General features: G+C 50.0%; 3 protein-coding genes and 1 pseudogene across 4 annotated transcripts; 2 read left to right on the forward strand and 2 right to left on the reverse strand.

Annotated features, from left to right (window-relative positions):
- Nucleotides 1–2,200: 2,200 nt before the first annotated feature.
- LOC124702862 (L-type lectin-domain containing receptor kinase SIT2-like) lies at nucleotides 2,201–4,464 on the forward strand. 2 transcript variants are annotated; one of them, XM_047235034.1, is made up of 2 exons: nucleotides 2,201–3,115; nucleotides 3,194–4,405. In XM_047235034.1, the coding sequence occupies exons 1-2, from the start codon at nucleotides 2,261–2,263 to the stop codon at nucleotides 4,262–4,264; spliced, it is 1,926 nt and encodes a 641-aa protein (XP_047090990.1). In that variant the 5' UTR covers nucleotides 2,201–2,260; the 3' UTR covers nucleotides 4,265–4,405. The 2 variants fall into 2 exon arrangements, with proteins under 2 accessions (XP_047090990.1, XP_047090989.1); XM_047235033.1 differs by having other exon boundaries at nucleotides 2,202–4,335; nucleotides 4,374–4,464.
- A 3,237-nt stretch (nucleotides 4,465–7,701) lies between these two features.
- On the forward strand, nucleotides 7,702–9,926 carry LOC124702864 (L-type lectin-domain containing receptor kinase SIT2-like). The gene has a single exon (XM_047235035.1). It carries the CDS (start codon nucleotides 7,714–7,716, stop codon nucleotides 9,424–9,426), a length of 1,713 nt encoding a protein of 570 aa, XP_047090991.1. The 5' UTR covers nucleotides 7,702–7,713; the 3' UTR covers nucleotides 9,427–9,926.
- LOC124695948 lies at nucleotides 9,681–13,709 on the reverse strand (annotated as a pseudogene).
- Nucleotides 13,710–13,918: 209 nt separating this feature from the next.
- LOC124698804 (tubulin-folding cofactor C) lies at nucleotides 13,919–15,261 on the reverse strand. Its single transcript, XM_047231224.1, has one exon. The coding sequence runs from the start codon at nucleotides 15,232–15,234 to the stop codon at nucleotides 14,218–14,220; it is 1,017 nt and encodes a 338-aa protein (XP_047087180.1). The 5' UTR covers nucleotides 15,235–15,261; the 3' UTR covers nucleotides 13,919–14,217.
- Between the last annotated feature and the right edge of the window lie 596 nt (nucleotides 15,262–15,857).

Raw genomic sequence — 15,857 nt, forward strand, 5'->3', positions numbered from 1 at the left:
GCTACTTCAACTCCAACTACATCAACACCGTCAAGACCGACGAGGCGTGACGGCGAAGGCGGGCGTGGCCGGAGCAAAGGCCACGCTACATGCGGCGCGTGTACCGACGAGGACACGGGCTCTACCGCCGCCCACACACACCACCACCACATCATGCATGGAGAACGCGAAGCGAAGACGACAAAGATGACCACACGGCTTAATCGGAGGTGTCTCGCGGCGTAACCCGCGGGAGTAATTAACCGGGTGCCTTCCGAGGCCCGGGAACCAGGAGATCGCAATCGCCATAGTCGGGCTGGCCGCGCAAGCAGGCCACGAAGCGCTCCGTATTCGGGAACTTGTACTTTATTTCTCCAAGAGAGATTAATGAAATGCATGCTTCCCTATCTTTTTCTTGTGTACTACGGTACACTGGCACGCCCGCACTTCTTTATTTTACCCCGGCGCATGAGAGAAACACGCTATCATCATCTCCCTCAACGTAGCGCGTCTGTCCTTCACGGACGTTTTTCTCGTGTCAAACACCGCGGCGGCAATTGCCTGAGGTGCGGCGGCGGTGATGCAGCGGTGGGGCGGGCTCGTGAGGGCCTGAGTACTGCGGGATCCCGTGGCTTGCAACGAGGGTGGTTCTGCCCACATCACCTAGGCGTCGGGGCGGCGGCCTCGGAATCGGCGGTGGCGTCCTCCTCTTCTCCGGAGGCGGACGGCCTTTTTGGGATCTGGGGTAGAGGATCTCGGGATCCCACATCGATCTCTGCCGGTGAAGATCTAGTCGATGTCGAGTTGGGGATGTTGTGGCAGCCGGTTAAAACCGTGCTTCGATCTCGGTCTTGGCGGATGATGGCGGCGTCGATTGGGGTTGTTACCTTGTCGAAGGCATCATCTTTGCTTTCCTCAGCACTACACTCGGCGAGTTGGGGATGCGCGGCTGCCGGTGAAAAACGTGCTCCGACTCCGGTCTTGGCGGGCGATGGCGACGTCACACGTCGTAACCTTCTTGAAGGCATCGTCGTCGCAGCCTGCATCACTCGTGTTGCTCCGGGGGAAACCCTAGATCTGGGAATTCCGGATCGGACGATGGCAGCGCTACCTGCGTCGTTCTACCTCTTGGGCATCGTTTTTGGAGCAGCTGCTGGATGTTGGCGGATGTTGCTGGAGTGGTATTCATCTAGAAGGCTGTAGCGGGACTTTTATTTCCTAGTTTTCTTTACTCTTTTTTGGTTGTGTGCATCCGTACTGCCATTAGGGTGGGCGTTGTTGCAAAGACTAGATGTAATTGGTATCTTTTGATATTAATATATTCCCTTTATCTAAAAAAAAAATCTACCACATCGATGGCGCTGAGTCTCGTTGGCATGGTGCTGCATCGACAACGATGCGGAATGATGTATGCGTGCAGGATGGTGGAGCCATCTGGCGTCTTGGTGGCATCGATGACATGCCTTGCAAGGTTAATGCGATGATCCCTCTTGAAGATGAGGTCGAGGAAGACAGCAGTAGCAACTTCTGTGACGTGTGCGTTGGTGTGCGCTCTCTTAACTGGATGTGCTTCTCACCCGCTATTGAGCTACTTGGGAAGGCATTTGGTTTTTTGAATGATGTGAATTGGTGTTTTGTCACCCCTTCATCTCTATGTAGGTTTAGCGAGGTGGCTTCAAGTTTAATCTTTTGTATTGCTCTTGTAAGATGTTGTGAATAATCTAATAAAAAAGCGGTATGCATCCCTTGGATGCAGAAGTTGGGATGATTTTTTCCCATTTCGAAAAAAAAGTGAGCAACCTTTTCACAAAATGATAGATGGCTTATTATGGGAAAAAAATACATATCATTAATAGTATCGGAAGGATAAATTAATTCCATGAACATCGTTCTGGGCGGTGCGAACAATTTTGCATTTTACAAATTTGAACAATTAGCTTAAAAATGAAATAAATAATATGAGGGTTAAATGCTGAAGTGTGGTTTAAAATGAGATTATGCACGTGTGCAATATATAGTCCGAGTGTGACATAAAAAAGTAGTCGTACTGTCAATCGTTGAATCTTACATGACGAAGAGGTGGACCGATCCTAATTACTTAATGGATCGCGACATCTGTTGAAAAGCTGAAATGTGGCATGTCCGTTGCCAGCCTCCAGCGCAATGCCACCAAAGAGGCAGTGCTACTGCGCAAGCATTGTTACACACGATACTATTAGAGTAGTCCGCGTCTTCTGCTGGGACACGCACTAATCCCCTTCATCTTCGTTTGCCTCCAAACATGAAGTTCACCCTTGTCCACCTTCTCTTCATTTGCCTTAATCTAGTAGTCTACACCACCGGCGACGACCAATTCGTCTACTCCGGTTTCTCTGGCGCAAACCTCACCTTCGACGGCGCAGCCACGGTCACTCCAGGCGGCCTCCTCCAGCTCACCAACGGCACAGACCAGCAGAAAGGCCATGCTTTCTACCCGACTCCGCTGAACTTCACCAGGTCTCGTGGCGGAGAGGTGCAGTCCTTCTCGGCCTCCTTCGTGTTCGCCATCTTGTCCATCTACACCGACCTGAGCGCCCACGGCATGGCCTTGGTCGTGGCGTCGAGCAAGAACTTCTCCTCCGCTCTGCCTGGCCAGCTCCTTGGCCTCACGGACATCCAAAACAACGGCAACGACAGCAACCACTTCTTCGCCGTGGAGCTGGACACGATCCAAAACAAGGAGTACAACGACCTCAACGCCAACCATGCCGGCGCTAACGTCAACGGTCTCATATCGCTGCAGTCCTACTACGCCGGTTACTTCGATGACAAGGATGGTAACTTCCGCAACCTGAGTCTGATTAGCCGCCAGGCCATGCAAGTGTGGGTGGATTATGACCACAAGGTTGCGCAGATCGCTGTGACCATGGCTCCCATCAAGGTCGGCAGACCTGTAAAGCCATTGTTCACAGCCACCTACAACCTCACATCTGTGGTCACAGACGACGCATACGTCGGTTTCTCCTCTGCGACCGGCACATTCGACGTGCGACACTATGTACTTGGTTGGAGCTTTGCCATGAACGGCCCTGCTCCGGCCATCGACATCTCCAAGCTACCAAATCTTCCGCGTGTAGGACCGAAGCCACGATCCAAGGTATTGGAAATAGTTTTGCCAATAGCAAGTGGAGTGTTCGTCCTCATCCTGGGCACCATTGTTGTCCTCGTACTACAGAGGCGTTTTAGGTACGCCGAGCTGCGGGAAGATTGGGAGGTTGAATTCGGGCCACGGCGATTCGCATACAAGGATTTGTACCGTGCAACCGGAGGTTTTAACAACACGCACCTGTTAGGAATTGGAGGATTCGGCAGGGTATACAAGGGTGTCCTTCCAGCGTCTGAGGTGGAGATTGCTGTGAAGAAGGTGTCACACGACTCAAAGCAGGGCATCAAGGAATTCATTGCAGAGGTGGTTAGCATAGGACGTCTCCAACACCGCAATCTTGCACCATTACTTGGTTACTGCCGACGAAAAAGTGAGTTGTTTCTGGTCTACGAGTACATGTCAAATGGAAGTGTTGACAAGTACCTGCACGGCAGAGAAGGCAAACCAAATCTGAATTGGGCTCGTAGGTGGCATATCATCAAAGGCATTGCATCATGCTTGGTCTACCTTCATGAAGAGTGGGAAAAAGTTGTAATCCATCGGGACATCAAAGCCAGCAATGTCCTCCTGGATAGCGACATGAACGGAAGGCTTGGTGACTTTGGCCTTGCAAGATTGTACGACCACGACACTGATCCGCAGACCACACATGTAGTTGGAACGATAGGATACCTAGCTCCAGAGCTAGGACACACTAGCAAAGCGACCCCTCTTACTGACGTATTTGCTTTTGGAGTATTCATTCTTGAAGTTACTTGTGGGCAGAGGCCTGTCAACAATGCGAGCTTACAGGAGAGCCAAGTGCTGCTGGTCGAACGGGTGCTCGAGCAATGGAGCAAGGAATCGCTCCTCGATACCGTGGATAAGCGGCTTGAGGGCAACTACGACGCTGCCGAGGCATGTGTGGCTCTCAAGCTAGGCCTGCTATGCTCTCACCCATTCGCGAATGCAAGACCATCTATGCGGGAAGTGATGCAGTACCTTGAGGGGGACATGCCGCTGCCGGAGATGACACCGACGGATTTAAGTTTTCAGATGATGGCCATAATGCAGAATGGAGGATTTGACCAATTCATCATGGCATATCCTTCATCGTCAGCGAGTATTGAAAGCACGTCTCTAATTTCAGTTGGAAGGTGACATGCACCGTGATGCTGATCCGGACCCTGCATCGACACTACCATTCAGAGCATCAACATATATGTAATTTGTAACGGTTGTCATGTAATAGAACTCTTAGCAAGAGTAATAACTTTTTACTTTGAAAATACCAAATGTAATAAGTGGTAGAATCTTTTTAGAAAGAAATTTTATTAATATAAATAAAATACCAATGCCTATGCACCCACTCGGGTTGTCCATGCAAATCAAGGCCACCAAACTACCTAAGATCGAGGTAAGTGGTAGAATCTTTTTAGAAAGAAATTTTATTAATATAAATAAAATATCAATGCCTATGCACCCACTCGGGTTGTCCATGCAAATCAAGGCCACCAAACTACCTAAGATCGAGGGCAAGGCCAAGCTTCTCCATACACCACAAGCACGACCAATTCCTAGTTTCAAAAAAAAAAAGCACGACCAATTCCTTATGCCAACACACAGAGCTCCAGATGACGAAAGACTGCGACTTGGCTGCCCGTGGCTTCATCAGTATGAAGCTCCTAATTTTCGCTATCCTCTGCGATACCCACTTCGGAAGTTCAACACCGCAAGATGGTAGGTCCCCATCGAAGAGAGAACACGGCTTGCCCCTTCCCACAATCTTCCATGGGTGCCCTGAATTTGTCTACCCCGATAGGTGCAAAGAAATGCACCACACCACAACGAGAAAAGCGCCAAAGCCAATCTGCTCCACTGAGTAGCAAACCGAGAAGATCTCCGATTTTGCCAGGTTCATCGCAGGTCACTAGCGTCTCCAAAGGTGTGCAAGATTGCGCACACTGCCTTTATGTCCTTCATTTCAGACACGACGAACCTCACCTGTCTAGAGGTGAGGTGAAGTGCCGAAAAATGCCACTATCCATGGCCGTGCGGAACAAAAATATGCACACGACATGAGATAGTAGAAGCTCTATCTTTAGACTTGGTGTCCATCATAATAATATCTTAATAAATTTAAGCTTGGTGTCCATCATAATTAAAAGTTTTCGGTATTACAAGTCGGTGCGGATCACAGTCTAATCTTCTTATGGTTGATTGTGTGTTCCTAATGAATAGCAGAAAACATAATCACCATCGGCGATGGTGAAAAACAGGGAACATATCAACGTGGAAGGTTTGTGAAAGTGTTTTATTTGTTTCTCCCGGTGCAACGCACGGGCACTTTTGCTAGTATAAATAAAATACCAATGCCTATGCACCCACTCGGGTCTGTCCATGCAAATCAGGTCACCAAACTACCTAAGATCGAGGGCAAGGCCAAGCTTCTCCATACCAAGCACCACAAGTACGATCAATTCCTGGAAACTTCAAGTTGCATATACGTGGCATACTACCTGGAAACTTCAAGTTGCATAGAAATGTCCAAACATGCACAATCTATCACTTCAACTTATGTGGACCACTAGCTAGAAACGAAGGATCGCGTGACAAATGAAGATTCCATGGATAAGGGTGGCTGAGGACCGCTACACATTTTTCCAAAAGATACAGCCATGCTGCATTTATTGACTTGTAGATCAACTGGTAGACTATTCTGGTGAGATGTAAGACACTAGTCAAAGTCACATACTCCTCATAGTCAGAGCCATCAAAGTCATAGAGGAGTAGTAGAACATGCAAAACTCAAATTGCCATCAAAGTCCAACTACCAAAACGTCATCATAGGGCGGCTCGCGTGGAAATCCTAAGCTGCCGCTGCCTCTCCCCCTCCTCCAGTCTTCCTCCTCCATGCTGCCGCAGGCGCGCGCGGGGGTAAAGCCCATGGTGCTATGGGCGGCGGCAGGCTCCCCTCTCGCATCGCGCGCGTAGAGGAGGCGTGGGATCAACGATGGTGATCGTTGGCAGGTAGTGGGGCTGTTCGAGGATCGGCGTGGTGGGGTCCTGTGCACGATCCGGGGCGGCGGCCTCGGCCGGTGGTTCTGCGGCGCAGCGCGCCTAGCTGCCCTGGCGAGGGTTGTGGTGGCCGGGTGATGCTTCAGCGATGCGGCCGGCGGCGGGGCTGTTCCCGACGGTTGCGGATCCGACATCTACGACGGCGTGGTCGTGCCTAGTGGTGGTCGGTGGGTCCTCTATGCCTCTCACTCCCAGTGGCTCACGGCGGTGGCCTACTTCGTTGTTGGGGGCAGCGACGGACGACTCGTCGATGGGTCTATGGTCGGCAGCCTCCTCTTACGCTGATGAGGTCGACCGCAGGCGGCGGCGTGGGGGCTGGCCGATATGCCTAATAAAGGTGGTTGTTCTAGGGTTGTTCTTTTGCGAAGATGGTGACCTTCCTGAGACCGATCCTTCTTCATCTGGCCGGAGTGATGAGTTTCGGAAGGCTCCGCCGATGCACCTTATGCCTGGAGTTTGCTGGATCGGGTGGTATTCGATCATGCACACCCATGTTTTCATTCCGACCGTTTGGTTTGGCTCTAGAGGGAGCGGCGCGAAGCTCGATGACATTCTAGTCCATGGTGAAATCAGAGGCGGAGGATTAGCAATGGAGGTTCAAGTCTCTATGATCTATGATGTTGAGGGGCTTGCTTGGTGTTCTGGATTTCGCGGCAGTATGCAAGTGGGGGCGGCAACGAAGATGAAGTTTAAAGTCTTATCTTTTAGGGTGAAAATCCAAGGTCTAGGGTTGTGCCTGGCAATGACCTTGTTGAAGGCATTGTTTTGAGAGTTTCAGGATGAAAACATAAGATCTCTTGATTAGGCGATGACGGCGCGTGGAGTGTTCCCTTCTTGGAGGCATCGATTTTGTAGAGTCTAGAGTTCATGTGTTGTCCTGGTGGTGGATATATTGTTGTTGCTAGAGCTGGAATACCACAGCAGGACTAGTTTTCCTTTTCTTTTTTTGCCTGTGTGCATCCGTACTACTATTAGGGTAGCGTTGTTAGGCTGAGTGTCTCTCGATATTACTATATTCCTTTTATTGAGAAAAAATTATATATAGTCCCGTTTCCCCCCGGAAAAAAACATGGAAGAGATCTGTCACCACATGAGTAGTTCTGACAGGCACTTCCATATATACATCTATATTTCTACATTCCTTCCATCTCCTCGTGTGCCTTTAAGACATATGAACTATCTTTGATTTATTCAAAGACGTGTAGTGTAAAGGTTGTAAGCTCCCTCTTTTCTGAGAGAGAATTGCAATCACGTGTTGCCTAGTGGTTGCCGTCTAAATCAGGCAATTGATTCCATCACTACAAAAAAAGATGTTGAAACTTCAACATCGATCTTGACATAATTTCCAATATCTAATAGGAAGGAAATTGGACCTAGTGTTGCACTTTCTCATTCGATTGCTCTCGTAGATGGTGACGTATATCTTACTCGCGACTTGGTAAACATAATTAGTAGTAAATCCTATTTACATATACCTCTTTATACATCAGAAAAAGTATGATGCATATATAGTAGTTGGCCAAGCTCCAGACATGTCTCCGATGGAGCGCACGTTGTTCCTCCTACATGCCATCCCCTTCCTCGTTCTTCTTCACCTTGCAGCTTCCACAACCAGCAACGACCAATTCGTCTTCAATGGATTCGCTGGTGTTAACCTCACCCTCGATGGCAACGCCATGATCACACCAGACGGGCTCCTGGAGCTCACCAACGATACCGTCAATCTTGGCCACGCCTTTTACCCAACTCCACTGAACTTGCAAAAGTTGCCTAACGGCACCGTGCAATCCTTCTCGCTCAGCTTCGTGTTCGCCATCCTCTCCGTCCACAACGGCATAAGTGCCGATGGCATGGCCTTCTTCATTGCTCCGACAAAGAACCTCTCCAACACATGGGCGCAGTACATGGGACTCCTCAACAGCGGCAACAACGGCAACGAGAGCAACCACATGTTCGCGGTGGAGCTGGACACCACCCAGAATCAGGAGTTTCAAGACATCGACAACAACCACGTGGGCATCAACTTCAACAGCCTCAGCTCTTTGCAAGCCTACCCCGCTGGGTACTACGATGACAAGGCTGCTGGATCCTTCAACAACTTGACTCTTATCAGTGGCAAGGCGATGCAGGTATGGGCTGACTATGATGGGGAATCCACACAGATCAATGTGTTCTTGGCTCCCATGGGATGGACTAAACCAGTGAGGCCACTGCTTGCATCTTCCTACAACCTCTCCACAATTCTGAGAGACCCATCATACATCGGTTTCTCAGCCACAACCGGTGCAATCAGCACAATACACTGTGTTCTCGGCTGGAGCTTTGCCATTGATGGCCCTGCTCCAGCTATTGACATAGCTAAGCTCCCAAAGCTGCCACGGATTGGTCCAAAGCCTCGCTCCAAGGTGTTGGAGATCACCCTGCCGATAGCCTCGGCCACATTCGTCCTTGCAGTAGGAGTTGTTATCATTGTATTTGTCCGCAAGAGATTCAGGTATAGAGAGCTGCGCGAAGATTGGGAGATTGATTTCGGGCCGCACCGGTTCTCCTTCAAGGACTTGTTCCATGCAACGGAAGGGTTCAGGGAAAAGAATCTGCTTGGTGTGGGCGGGTTTGGCAAGGTGTACAAAGGTATGCTCCCAAAGTCCAAACTGGAAGTAGCGGTGAAGAGAGTGTCTCACGAGTCGAGGCAAGGGATGAAGGAGTTCATCGCTGAGGTTGTCAGCATTGGCCGCCTCAGACACCGCAACCTTGTGCCTCTGCTTGGGTACTGCCGAAGAAAAGGTGAACTTCTTTTGGTCTATGACTACATGTCGAATGGTAGCCTCAATCAGTATCTGTATTGTGAAGATGGTCGGGCATCACTGAACTGGGAGCAGAGGCTCCATATTATCAAGGGCATCGCATTTGGCTTGGTCTACCTTCACGAGGAGTGGGAGAAAGTCGTCATACACCGAGACGTTAAGCCAAGCAACGTGCTTCTAGATAGTGAAATGAACGGAAGGCTAGGCGACTTTGGTCTTTCAAGGTTGTACGACCATGGCACTGACCCACAGACCACACATATGGTTGGAACCATGGGGTACCTGGCTCCCGAGCTGGTACGCACCGGCAAGGCGTCCGCTCTTACAGACGTTTTCGCGTTTGGCGTATTTCTTCTCGAGATCGCTTCTGGGCAGAGACCTATCAAGCAAAATCCATTTGGGAACCAACATACTTTGGTCGATTGGGTTATAGAACGCTGACATAATGGATCTCTCGTGGACACCCTGGATCCGAGACTCCAGGGTCAATACAACATCGATGAGGCATGTTTGGTGCTAAAGCTAGGTCTTCTCTGCTCCCACCCTTTTACCAGTGCAAGACCCACAATGCGGCAAGTCATGCAGTACCTCCAGGGTCATACACCGCTACCACAGCTAACAGCAGCACATTTCGGCTTCACTATGCAAGCTCTGGCGCAGAACAAAGGGTTGGAGTCCCCGAGTATGCCGTATCCTCAGCTATCGACCAGTTTTGCCACATTCTCTGGCCTCTCCGGAGGAAGATAGCTCATTATTTGGGATGGTATCTACACTTGGGATCTTATAGTCCCACTATAATCAGGACTGTCATGTACTCCCCCGAAATTCCCAATAAATGCTTTTGTAAATGGTATTCAGGTTTAACACATGATAAGATAGCAGAGTGTAACATAATGGACAATATTTCTGCAAACCTGGCCCAGGTCCACTGCAGAGTTCAAGCTCTTCCCGCAATCATAGATAATATCACTCCTTTAGTGTAGTTACTGCTCCTGTAAGAACATCGATTTCCCCCTGTGTTTTTTAGAACAAGAATTGAATAGGAAATGAGAGACATATCGCAATATCAACCATAGAAAATCCAACTATAATTATAGTACACTTGTGCGATTAAAGTTTACCATAAAATTTGGTGCACCTCACTTATTTTTTCGAGAATACACCATGGAAAGGTGTATCAATCAAAGTTATCGCTACCGGGGGGGCAGCTCCCCACACACACGCCTACTCTCCGTGCTGCCACGGTACAACGGTCGGATCAAGAAAATAAAGAGCATGCCACGGAAAAGGTTGGCTAGACGCCACCGCTCGAACTCCTCCCGCACCTTGTCCCTGATGGTGGAATATGAAGCCACCGCTCCGTTGAAGACCACGTCATTCATGTGCCTCCAGATGGACCAGAATATCAGGATGATGGCAGTCCGTCCACCACTCCAGCAGATCGGTGTCTTGTTCCGGGAGCCACTCCACCTTGCCCCAGCACCGAAGGGCCCAAGCCCAAACCTCCCACGCAACCACGCAGCCCAGCAACAAGTGCTGCAAGGTCTCCAGCTCCTGATCACAAAGCGGGCAGGCCGACGGACACGGCAAGCCACGACGTCGAAGCCTGTCCGCCGTCCAACAACGGTTCTTCGCGGCAAGCCATGCGAAGAACTTGCAACTATACGGAGGCCTAGAGCGCCAGATCTCCTCTGAGACAGAGGCCCTCACCTGGCCCACAAAGAAAGCTCTGTACGCCGATTTGGTGGAGTAAACGCCATCGGCCGACCAGCACGTCCGCCCGCTCCGGGTCCAGCTGGACATTCGTCAGCTGCCACAGCAAGAAGAACTTCGGGAGGGCCACCTCGTCCATGTCTGGTCCGCAGCCATTGGCCGACCAGGCCCTCTCTCACCGAGCAAGCAGTGGCCCTCATACGGGAGACCATCTTGACCACATTCGCCGCAATCTCCGCCACTTTAGAGCCATCCAGCCACCGATCAGTCCAGAATCGAGCCCATAGCAGGTGGCCGCGTCAAAGATAGCGGAGGGAGCTGAATGTTAAACTCCGCCCAAGCCTTAGAGGGGTCCACCTTCTGTAGCCACACCCACCGGCAGCGGAGAGCAAGATTAAGCAAGCGAAGGTTCGTAATACCTAGCCCGCCAAGGTCCTTAGGGGAGGTCACCTTGTCCCACGCGACCAAGCAGTGTCCGCCCTTGACCTCTTGCCGCCCTTTCCAAGGAAGGCCCGGCAGATCTTGCGCAGCGCTTCAATGACCTTCGGCGGAATGTCGAGCGACATCATGGTATGCACCGGGATCGCCGAAAGCATGGACTGGACGAGAATGGTCCTGCCACCACGGTTGAGGAGTTTGGCGCACCACGGTGGCAGCCTGCTGCCTGCACTGTCCACGATGGGCTGCAACTGAGACGCCGTCACCTTCCTGAGCCCAAGGGGGAGGCCCAGGTACTTGAACGGAAAAGAAGCTACCTCGCAGCCGAAAATAGAACTGGCCAAGGCCACCTGATCCTGAGAGCATCGGATGGGGTGGAGCAAGCACTTGGCCAGATTGGTGCGCAGCCCCAACGCCACCCCAAAGTCCTCCACAATCTGCGTACAAGCACGCAAGTCCACCTCAGTGGGTCTGATGAAGGTAACCACATCAACGGCGTACATCGGCGTGCGATGCCGGAAGCCACTAGCCGAGAGCTCAGTGAGCAGGCCCACGGCCGCCACCCTCTCATACATAAGGTGAAGGACATCCATCACCGTATCGAAGAGCAAAGGGGAGAGAGGATCACCCTGGCGTAGACCACGGCGGTTGTAGATGAGCTCCCCAGCCGCGCCATTCATCAGCACACGGGTCGAGGCGGAGCTGAGCAGGGTGCACCTCACTTATACCAGCTCCATAGTTCAGATAGCTACTTGATTCTTCGCCAGGAATCCACTAAGCACTTGAAGATAAATTAGCATTATCCTTAGAGGCTTATATGGGAGTATTAACACAAAATAAGACAATAAATTCCATGGATAAACATTCTACTCTCTGTAGCATGAAGAAAAAAACAGACGGTAACAAAAAATAACCTGGGAAATCAAAGAGTCCCATGACACAGCACCTCCTTGATATTTGAGCTTATCCATGACTGGCTCCAGTCTGTCAATCAGCATGCTGCAGACCTGAAGGATTGCTGCACAGCTAGATTCAGATGTAGTGCTGCCAGCAGTAACTCCACCTTGGATTAAGCTCAACGTATCAGCCTGAAGAACACGCACTCTATGAAGAAGGCATTCACACGCATCAGGCCACAGCTGTCCCAGAGCGAAAGCAGTCATCTGCTGTAATTTTATCCACAGTCATTGACCAATTTCAATACCTCCAACCTCAGCCACAATGAATTGAGCACAGAAACTCTTAGGGAGCTGGTCTTGGTGCTACCTTGAAAACGAGGGGCACGCAAGAGATACCCTGCTTTCGCCACTTGTTGCAACTGTTGAACTGCTTGGCGGATTTGGCTCGATTCAGGTAGCTCGATGTTGATAGTAATATACCAAAAATAAAATGTAGTGTGTATGCAGAAGCTTCCCTTAGAACAACACCAGACTATCATAGGTGTGAAAATTGCCTGTGTCAGCGTCAAGTGAGAGCACTGAAGCAACATGTTCAATGATAGCTTCAGCAATGAAAGAGCCTTGTGTATCTCCAGGAGCAGGCATCACTGATTTGGATGTGTTGTTTGTTTTACAGACCTTGATGTCAAATGAGAGAGCACCCCAGTTGTATTTCTTCAGACCTAATATAATAGCTTCTGATATTCTGTGGTTCGCATCTGGAGAAATTCCTACTTCCAAATGTAAGGCTGTCATTCTCCCATCAGACTTGAAACCAACCGAGTAATATGCTTTCACTGGGTGCCGACCCCCAACCATGACCATGTCAGTGCTGAGATTGAGATATATCTGCACAGGACGCTGTAATTTGTACGCACAAAGCGCAGCTGCTGTTGCTACCTAGAAAAGTAAATATTTGATCAATCAGCAGAGAGTAAGAGACAGCTCAACTTGTCAATGTTTTTGGCTGAAGTTGAATGAATGATACATGAAGTTCAAATGGCCAAACTCATGTTAATCCTTCTTTAAAATAAAATAAAATGTTGGATCTTAAGTCTTGAACCCAAGCAATTAACACCTGTGTCTTACGCTCTCGTGTGCAGTTCGGTATGTGCTAGAGGTAAAATTGCAGCTACCCCTGTGTTATATTATGAACCTATATGAAGATATTACACTTAAACATATGCATTGTAACAATATATTGAATTATGTCTCCTCAGCAGAAAGCAGTTTTGTGCCAAGCTTTGAGAGATTTTATTCTTTCAAGTATGACTCGTGACAGAAAGTGTACTTGTATTGATGGATGAGGACTGAAGCTGGGAAAAACTATACTCGACCCTAATCAGTTATAATCTTGAACCAAATCATATCTATATCCTGTACTAACTCACTGGTACTCAAATATTTGTCTCCACAATATAGTCAGCATCCGATATGATGAAATAGATAAGCCTCACTCCAACATATACTCAGATCATTGTGTAGATAATTTGGTTCAACTATTATTGAAACAAGAAATGCTCGTAAGGCTGTATAACTAAAAAAATAGAAGAATCTCCAGATAGTACTATACTTTTAACAGAGTTTCAAGGTAAGAGCTAAAACTTGATGCTTTTAGCTTTTGGGTACCACCATGGTGCCCCTTTCTTACAATACAGTCATACTTCCGAGGTCCTGCATATCATGCAGCAAAGGTCTCGATGGAGATTCGTGACTATGAGTCGGCTAACACAAATTTCACGCACAGGAAACTTCCGTACCACAAAATCACAAATTCCTGCAAAATTACGAATTCCTCAACCCTCCATAGCATTGAAGGTCACAACATACAATAAACCAATATATTTTTTATTTCTCAATCAACAGTTCTGGATTCTGATGCCAGCAACTAAAACTCATACACCAAGTATGTTTCTTGCACAGAAAACTTCATGATCTTACTAGGTATGCGTAACTATGATCAAGATATTTCTGAACACACATTTAATCTCTCATGCTCCAAATCCTGAATTTAGCAAGCCCTAGATACAATGAAGCCATTAACGTAAACAAACAGAAACAGGTAATCACCGTAAGCATAAATATTAACTAGTCCAGAAATATAAGCCAAAACTAGAGCTGAGAGCAAAACCTCCCGAGCAGCTCAGTTACAATCATCCCGTTCATGAACTTCTGAAATGTCTACAGTCGGCAGACGCTCTTCCTCCGGAACCAGACACCAGTTTGGTGACTGCACTGCCCTGAGCCACTTGAAGTCGTCCACATTGGCCCAATTACCAGTATCCTCCTCGAGGCCAGAATCCCTCAGATCCTCTTCAATCCCCACATACTTCAAAGCATGTGGTGCGAATCTCACACCACTGCAATCTTCAATGATCGGCCTGCTCCTCACCCGCAGGTAGAAATCCGTTGCCCTCGCTTCATGAATCCTGATCTGGTGCGCGGCCATTACGAACGTACAGCGCTCGACATCCTCTATGAGGACCGAGCCGAAGACAGGGCCAATAAAGACACGGCAATCTCTCAACTTGTGAATGTACAGCGCCCGGCATTTGCCCTTGAGGTAGACCTCGCATGAAACCAGATCAGCAAGCGTGAAATCCCCATCCTTCTCGTTGGCAACTCGCAGATCCTTCACCAAGGTAGCGCCGTTCCTGCCCCTGAACCCAAGCCCTGGCAGGATGGCATCGAAAGTAGGCTTTGGCTGCTCCGGAGGTGGCTGGGGCGTGGCAGGTGGATCTTGCGGAGGGTTCTTGGTGGCTTTGCTCTTGTTCCTGAAGGAGAATGACTTCTTGGGTCGGATTTCGGAGGCAGCGAGCTTGTGGGCGGCGCGGAGGTCGGAGACGGCGGCGAGGGCGGAGCGGAGCTCGTATGGGGGGAGCGAGTGGGATGCCTCCGCGACGAGGCGTTCGAGGTCGTCGACGGCGGCGGAGGCGGCGGCGAGGGAGGCGGGAGCGTCGTCGGGGGAGGAGCGGCAGGCGGAGAGGGCGGACTCCGCAACGACCTTGGCGGCGGCGAAGCGGGAGAGGAATGCGGCGACGGGGGAGGCCTCGGGAGATTCCGATGAGGAGGTCGCGGTGCGCTTGGAGAGGCGCTCGAGCATGGCCAGGTGCTTGCGGTTGCCGGCGGCGGCTTTGGTGCTGTCGGACTCCGGCTCCATCCTGACAGCAGAGGTGGCGGCGCTGGGTGGACTAGTGGACTGTGGGGTCTCGGATCCGCGGCGCTCCTTTGGCGTGTCGGTCCTTCGGCTTTAGAGCACCTCCAGTGGTTGGGCTCTCTAGGCCGAATTTCGGCTTAGGGCGGCCCAGTTTTGCAGCCGCGAGTCATGGTGTTAAGCCGATTTCATACACAACATAACGAAATTCGTTCAAACATAGTCTAAATTTAGAGATATTTAATATATATAGACGAATTCGTACATATATAGTCTGAATTCGTAATATATTTGAATTCAGCTAGGGGAACATATAAATTAAATATAAAACACTGCGTTCTACATGCCGAAATGGTGGTAGAACACCGTGTAGTCGCCGCCGCCGTCGGAGTCGTCGTCATCCTTGGGCGGCGTGGCCGGCGCCTGCTGGCTGCTGCTCTGGCCGGGGTGTCCCCAATGGCTAGAACCCTGGCCAGGGTCGCCGAGGCGTGGTGGCGACGGCGACGGCCGATACCATTTGTCGTCGATGATGTCCTCCAACTTGATGACTGCGGCGGCGCGGCAGCCTCCTCCAACAGCTGTCGATGCTACTCCGCCTCCTCCCTCTCCCACTCCTGCCTGGACCAGGC

This window comes from Lolium rigidum, chromosome 3 (assembly GCF_022539505.1).
Source record: "Lolium rigidum isolate FL_2022 chromosome 3, APGP_CSIRO_Lrig_0.1, whole genome shotgun sequence".
NCBI classification, from domain to species: Eukaryota; Viridiplantae; Streptophyta; class Magnoliopsida; order Poales; family Poaceae; genus Lolium; species Lolium rigidum.

Bases quoted from the DNA above. Each gene is read 5' to 3' on its own strand.
- LOC124702864 (XM_047235035.1), top strand. From the start codon at position 7,714: ATGTCTCCGATGGAGCGCACGTTGTTCCTCCTACATGCCATCCCCTTC.
- LOC124698804 (XM_047231224.1), bottom strand. From the start codon at position 15,234: ATGGAGCCGGAGTCCGACAGCACCAAAGCCGCCGCCGGCAACCGCAAG.
- LOC124702862 (XM_047235033.1), top strand. From the start codon at position 2,261: ATGAAGTTCACCCTTGTCCACCTTCTCTTCATTTGCCTTAATCTAGTA.